Below are 7,897 nucleotides of genomic sequence, written 5' to 3' on the forward strand. Positions count from 1 at the left end.
TAATTGCTCGGGCTCTCAGAAATTGCTTCAGGACAAGGTTATAGGGAAGAACAGACTTAGTGATTACAGGGAGATTAATCATGCCGTGGTATGTACGTCACAAGCCCTTGGGAATAAAGCAAGCTTTTCTGCATACCAAGCTGATAAGTGAGCTTACTGTAGGTACTAAGTTAATTAGTAGCAGTCTGGGAAGGAGGCAGAGTAGATAGTGAGATGAAGTGGGGGAAAGGTGAAATGCTTCCTAGAGACTGAATGAAGAACAAAGATCAACAGTGAGATACTGTAAGAAAGAAAATTTTAAAAAGGAAATCTGTTGTCTTAACTAAAGAAATCTGCTGTTAAAGGAAGTCTGGTCGCCACAGCATGACTGAACAACAGAGAACAGAAAGCTTTCTATAAAAAACATCACTACTGCCCATGAAAGGGAGACAGTTTAAGATGGCAGTATAAATGTCCTTGTTTTCTCTCCCAGACTTCTACGCCTTCTTTCACAAACACTGCATAGTGATACGTCTTAGGCCTTTCCCAAGCCCCTCTGTGTTTTTTTGAATCTTGTCATCACCAAAAACTTCTTGATACAGCTATGTGATCATTTTTTCTTTGTTATGGATCCCCACACACTGTAGCCAATGACAGTCTGAACCAGACTATGGAGAGAATCAAAATGTCAGACAGATAAAAATTTCAGAAGTCCTTCAGAAATGCCAAAAGGCCTCACTTAGAAGCACTATGTTGCTCAAAAACTATTGCAAGGGTTAGATCATAGAAGTTCATCCTGCTTTGTATCCTCAGATCCACAAAGCAGTCAGTATCACATTGATAAACATGTTCAACTAATGCATTCACAGGTGCATGGCAAAGCATCATCCTTGTAAATGCACAAAAATCATTCCTAAGGATTCAGTCCAGTCATCCATGCAACTCCATGGGTAAAATATACAGGAGTTACTGAACTCTGAATTTCAACTGACATAAGCCCTGCAGAAAGGGATCTGGGGGTGCTGGTTGACAGCAGGCTCAGTGTGGATCAGCAGTGTGCCCTAGCAGCCAAAAGGGAAAACCCCATCCCGGGGTGCATCAAACACAGCATGACTCACCTTGAGTACTATGTGCAGCTCTGGGCCCCACAATCTAAGAAGGATGTGAAAGTCCTTGAACGTGTCCAGAGGAGGACAACAAAGCTCTGGCTGGAAGGTATGTCTTGTGAGGAGCTGTTAAGATCTTTGGGCTTGTCTAGTTTAGAGAAAAGGAGGCTGAGGGGTGACCTCATTGCTCCCTGCAGCTTCCTGAGGGGGGGGAAACGGACAGAGAGGTGCTGATCTTTTCTGCCTGCTACCCAGTGATAGGATGAGTGGGATTGGTTCTAAGCTGCACGAGGGGAGGTTCAGACTGGACATTAGGAAACATGTCTTTACTGAGGGTGGCCAAACACTGGCACAGGCTTCCTAGAGAGGTGGCTGATGTCCCAAGCCTGTCAGTGTTGAAGAGACATTTGGACAGTGCCTTTAATAACATGCTTTTATCCAGTCAGTCCTGAAGGGGTCAGGCAGTTGGACTCGATGATCATTGTAGGTCCCTTCCAACTGAAATTATTCTATTCTATTCTATTCTATTCTATTCTATTCTATTCTATTCTATTCTATTCTATTCTATTCTATTCTAATTCTATTTCTATTTCTATTTCTATTCTATTGTTATTTTCAGACACACACTAAAGGTTCAGATGATAACAGATTTCACAAAGTAATTCTGTACCTGTTCTGTTGCTTATCAGTATTCCTCATTCCCAGATACACCAGGGAGTAAAAAGGATTTTAACCCAGCCCTCTGTGAAAAAATTGCCCATTGCCTCCTTTTTTCCTTTTGTTTGTAAAATCAAAGAGGGCATAAAACAACATCTGTCAAACAGCACCCAAGCCGGATAGAAAAATGTATAGATTTACATTTTACAGAACACATAAATAGTTTTATGCCATGCTATGTGGACTGGGGCAGCAGTCCTTCTTGCTTTGTGAGGCAGAGATCAAGATTCCTCTGCTATGTGACAGGGAGAACATATTTTTCAGGGCATTTTCTCCCATTAAAGTGAAACAGACCAAACAGATCCAACACAGGTGAGCACTCCCCCACTGCTCACTCCGCCCTCTTTCCTAATGAGTTTCCTGCTTTTGTGGGACAGACCTAGAAGAGCTGTGAAAGAGTAGAAGGTATGTGATCATCTATAAATTGCTTTGGATTCAGAATCTGGAAAATTTAGTTTCTAGTTTCCTACACAAAATTCTTACAAGGGGATCTTCCCATCATTTGGTACCTTCCCATATTCACTAGTTTCCAGCTTTTAGTTTCAAAAGAAACCTTCATTGTCTCTACAAGAAAACTGCAAACAAGGGAGTTCTTACTCGTGTCCCATCCTCAGGTCAGAAGGGGAAGCAGCAGGGGCAAAAGAGCTTGCACATTTTACCTGTGATGAAGAGAGAAGTTGAAACATGACTGCTCCTACCTACCAAAACCTCTCTCTGGTAAGTATACACTGAAAAAGAAAGTGTTTCTTTTTTTCTGGCATTTGTATATATCCATTTAACTATTTTTGCCATAAATATGGAAGACATGTAGTGTGCAAAGGCACACAATGTAACATGGAACTATATGAAACTGTATATTTGTTTGGAGATGCATAGTCATAAAAAATATTGTGTCATACTTTTTTCCTTCACAGGGGTCTTCATGAAAACAGTGGGATATATGTAGGTTTCTATAACACATGCAAGATGACTCCTTAATGAGGGTATTCTTGAATACCACAGATCACTGGTATTCAATCCATATTGACTGCACAGTGACAACTGCTGTTTCTTTCACAGAGGTGGGGTTTGGAATGGGGGACAGGAGGGGCTGTCATGTTTGAGAATGGTGCGAAAAAGCCTATCAACAGAAAAAGAACTGAGGATATAGGCAAATATTCAAATGCATGCCTACATTTTGCTAAATGACATCTGCCAGCTATATCTAGAACCTAAGTAATGTTATTGTTATAATGATACACTGAAGTTAGACACTCAATTTACTGGGGCAGGCATCCCCATTAGTAAGGCTACTTTTCTTCCAGGACCCAAACTAGTATCTGAATGTTCATTATGCAATGTACAAATGTCCAGACTTAACCTTTAAAGTTATTTGGTGTTCTACTTTTGTAGTAACCTCAAATCTGCCTTCTAGACTGTTCTAAGTTCTATTAAGAAGCTAGACATTTTTACATAAGCCTGGCAATAAGTGCTGATGGTCTATTTATGCATTTTATGTCTTGCAATTGTGTATCCAAGCATTCCCATTATTCAGCATGCATTCCCATAGGAAATTCTAGTACCTTTACGCTGGCATGCATTTATGCAGATTTCCCAGGCTTATTGCAGGTATGCATGTCTGCGTGTTCTCATGATGGTATGTACTTGAGTATGTGAGTTCTTATTCTGGTCACGATACTGATAACGTATTTGTATGCTCATGTTTCATGTTGAAAAAACTATTCTGTCTTCCACAGTTGTCTGTCCCCTTAACTGCTCATCTGCTCTCAACCGTCTGCTACAACCATCTGTACTATCATGTGGTTAGAGACACACTGGAAGAACATCCGTCAAACCTTGTTGCTTCTTTTCACTGCTGCTCTTCTCATTGGGGTCACCATGCTGGCCATTTCATCTAACATCAATCCAGTCGGCTATTTCTTCCTAGGGGTAGGGGGATTGTGCCTGATCGGCTATTTGCTGAGTGTGTTTGTTGAGTGTTACCTGAGGAATCAGCACCAACATGATACAAATGAGATACCTCCAAACAGGCAAAGCCAAGCAGGGTAAGCAGCAACCTGGTTATTCCTCTTACTTTAACTCTTTCCTCAGCCATGGCCATTTTACACATTGTTTTGCTGCCCTTCCCCTAGGGCACCAAACACAGACTCCATTTCAGAAGGCAAAAGCTCTTTTTGGATTGTTTTCTTTCTTTCTTCAGGTAGAGGCTGGAAATGTCTATGCCACACATGTCCTGTATCTTGTCCAATATATATTTTCTTCCCCCTGAGAACAGATCCACTAACAGTTCCCAAGGTTAAACAGATCCAGGACTGGTTTTATTTTTCTTTGAGTAACTGAGTCTTGCCAAACAATGAGTCAGACAAGGAAAAGGGAAAAATGCTGAAGCAATACTGTATCTTAGCTGGGCTTAGCTCTATAAACCTTATCTCCAGAGCAACTGTTCTTCAGCAAACTTTTAAAAAGGAATCTGTAACTGGGTGTGTATCCAGTCTTAAAAATCCAACTTGACACTAATAAACCCTGATTTTGAGAGGCTCTCAATACTCCTTCAACTTTTTGGCTTCATGTACATTTGCAGGTTCTCAGCATCACCTAATTTAACCCCAGTTTGCCTAGTGTAGTTGAAGAGTTTAACTTTACGTGTCTCTGCTTTCTCGTTTGTATAATCCAGATAATCATTATCCACATCCATAAATGACTTGACATTATCAAATACAGGGTTTGTAGGAGGGCAAAAATGTTACGTGTTTAAAAGAAGTGTACATTCAGCTTTGATACCTTGGGGGCATGCTAGAAAATTAGTGTCTGTTTATTTAAAAATATGACCTAAAAAGGAAAATGTTTCTAAAGTAACATTTTTTTTCTGCAGGTATTATTTTTAGCACAGAAGAGTTATTCCTTGTTTACACTAAATGAAAAGACTTACTTTTCTCCATTTCTTAAAAACTGATGAACATTGAGCTAATATATTAAAAAAGCAAGGTTCTGTTTTATTCCATGAAATAATCGGTAGTTAGTAATTCTTAGTAATAAATTTTAACTGGTAGAAGATTTTAAATGAGGGACATCAAACTAAGCTTAAGATACGGAATTCACTGTGGTATACAGATACACTGTAGGTTTCTTCACTTATTCTGGGGAGTGTGGGAAAATGGTCAGATAAGCCATTCTCTAGACCAGAAAGCAAGACATTAAGTTGGCTGGACAAATGAGCTGATCCAGTGGCAGAATATCACACACAGTAATATCACATGAGATATCCTGCCTCTGTCCCATCTACTGACTGTCGCAGGGTCCCTATAGTCCATTACCTGGACTATCTGCTTCTGCATAATCTAAGCAGTAAAATAACCAGCAGAACTGACATTGCTCTCTTTGTGCATAGGGTGAACACCGCCTATGAAGCACCCACCTACGAGGAGGTGATGACCATGTCAGTTCCAGCAATATGGACGATTGCATCCAATCCAGGCTTAGTGCCCTCACCACTGAATGAGCCTCCTCCTTATAACGTAGTTATTGAATCATCTGCCCAAGAAGAGATTATGGTGGAGGCTCTTAGGGTGTCAGTGGCATCAGACAGAAGGCGCACCTCTGAGACAGACACAGGCTCCAGAATGCAGTTGCAGCTGGTGCTGCCCCCAAGACTGCAGCGGTTTGTTTCTGACATCCATGAAGTGAAAGGTATTGAAAACAGTTTTGAGCCACTAGAGCCACTCACTCCACCACCTGCTTATGAGAGTGCCATCAGCGATGAGGTCTTTGAAGATGCCTTCCAGCCCTCCATATTATGATGAATTTCACTTTCCACGAATGCAGAACCAAACACCCTCCACAATAAAGGGTGCTCCTAGAGGGAAGATGAAAGAGCTGAGATTTTTCACGCCTGAAACTGTGAAAGTTTGTCTCATCATTCTTTGAACCAGAGTTGAACTACAGACACAGCTTCTGATGCCACTGGAATCTTTTTGCATAAAATATAAATCAATGAAATACCACAATACTTTGTCTTGGCAGATACATAAAACTACTGTGAGGGAAGTTGTGTTATATATGGCAATAATTCTCAAACTGGAAATATACCTTTATGGGGCAGGAGAGTGAATCCTGAGAAGAGACAAGGTTGCCAAAGCAACTTCAGCTGTGCTGCACTGGAGCATGAATGAGGGGAGGGCGGCTGTCTTCATCTGGAAGCTGACACCATCCCTTGGGGTTGAAAAGCTGATGGCAAGCATGGCACCATGAAATGACTTCTTTTTTTCACAATGTTCTCATCCCACACAGGCTGCAGTGGTGGACAAGAGGGAGGTAATAGCAGTTTTTCTCCTGTAAGAGAGGCCAGCAGTGGGCTACATACATATATAACTGTCCTCTCCCCGGACCACCAGTCTTTGCAGCTCTACGGGAAGGTGTATTTCTCTGCTGTACTACAGTCCCAGACAGATTGCGTGAGATACTTTATTGTCATCATGACAAGTATTTGCACGGAAAGGTCAATGCTCCTCCAGTCCTCCGTAATGATGCTGTGCATGGAGGCTTCTCCCTGGCCTCTGGAATGGGACAGTCTGTCTGCCGAGGCCACAGCTGCAGTGGAGAGCACCTGAGAGTAACTGTCCCGAGGCACATGCGGTCTTCATCATGACAACTCTTGGTTGGAGCCAGGTTCTATTTCTCATTGATCAGTGACACTGTGCAGTCTTTTAAAATGGGCAAGCTGAACTGATAGGTTCTGCAGCGTTAAAGTGGTCCGCACTATGCAAAGAGACATTCGTGCCTGGTGAATGTCCAGATAAAAAAAAATATGGTGGTCCAAATTTCCTTATGAAGGAGAGTAGCAATTGACACAACCTTGTCACATACGACTGCATTGATCTTTAATTCATATAAGGAACCACCAAACCATAGGCTAGAAGCAAATAAATTATTTATTGTTTCATTCTTTATAGTTCGAAGGAAAAAAAGACCTTTTATGTTGTTTAGAAATAAACAGGACCACATTAAAAATACACAGTGGCATCATTAGTTTTTCCTCCCAAAAAATCCACTCCATCCTTTTGCTTGCATTCTGTTTATTTGATAATCCTGGTTTGGAAAAAAAGAGAGGTGTTCCATTTCTAAGTCCTCAGCTGAATCACTTTAATATCATTAATGATGAAGCAGCTATGATACCTCTATCATAGTGTTAATGTAAAGTGGTAATTAATTCACTCGCTAAGACTCAATTTTGGAGTTTCAGAAAGCAGGCATTCTTTATTACAGCGCCAGACACACAGGGGACAGCTCCTCCAATGTGTGTGTGTGAAAATTAAATCAACAAGCATTTATACTACCTTAATCATACATATTCATTGCATTTTTATCATATTCATAACTTTTCTGGGAACTCATTTAACATATTAATGTCTCTTGCGCATGTCTGTTGGAGTCTTCAGGTGGTCGTCTGGGGTCTTCAGATGAAGGCTCGTAGTCTTCTTCACTGTGTCTGCCACTTGACCCTTACTTCTGCGCAAACTCAGTCCTGTGGTCACATATATCTTGTCCTTCAAGGCTGACCTGGTCTGGTTTTGTTGCTAATTTGCAGCTTCTTTATTTTTGTTTGCACCTGCCACTACAAGGCCAAAATGACTCCATTAAGATTATTTGAGTTCCTTATCCTACAGTTATTCTAATTATTCCTCAAAAGATCAGTATTTGTTCTGCAGCACAATTGTTAAATGGTTAAAACATCTTAAATTGATCTTACTAATTGTATTCCACAAATATCTATTTTGTAATAATCTTAGTTCACAGGTATCAGTATTATGAGAAACAAATTTGCTGATAGAGGCAATGTGATTTCTTTAAAGCCAATCAATTCTTGCATTTTCTTCCTTTATCTACAAACACAAAAAAACAAACCACAATAAAAAGCACACAGGTATACCACGCAGGAATAGAAACTTTGGCTCTAAACTGGGCAACCCAGCACCTTTCTAACTGCACCACATTGCCAGGAGACAGAAATTCAGATGACCAGCACAGATAAAAACTAGCCAGAACAAAGACCAGTAACATCACCAGTTATGATCACTAGCATTTTGCCTTCAGCATCT

At 40.7% G+C, this 7,897-nt stretch overlaps 1 protein-coding gene across 1 annotated transcript; it reads left to right on the forward strand.

The window, feature by feature from the left end:
- The first annotated feature begins 2,166 nt into the window (after positions 1-2,166).
- On the forward strand, positions 2,167-6,763 carry TMEM139 (transmembrane protein 139). Its single transcript, XM_009965477.3, has 4 exons — positions 2,167-2,207; positions 2,417-2,519; positions 3,539-3,847; positions 5,191-6,763. Exons 3-4 carry the CDS (start codon positions 3,600-3,602, stop codon positions 5,597-5,599), a joined length of 657 nt encoding a protein of 218 aa, XP_009963779.2. The 5' UTR covers positions 2,167-2,207; positions 2,417-2,519; positions 3,539-3,599; the 3' UTR covers positions 5,600-6,763.
- Positions 6,764-7,897: the final 1,134 nt, after the last annotated feature.

Source organism: Tyto alba, unplaced genomic scaffold, assembly GCF_018691265.1.
Source record: "Tyto alba isolate M040663 unplaced genomic scaffold, T.alba_DEE_v4.0 Super-Scaffold_14, whole genome shotgun sequence".
NCBI lineage: Eukaryota > Metazoa > Chordata > Aves > Strigiformes > Tytonidae > Tyto > Tyto alba.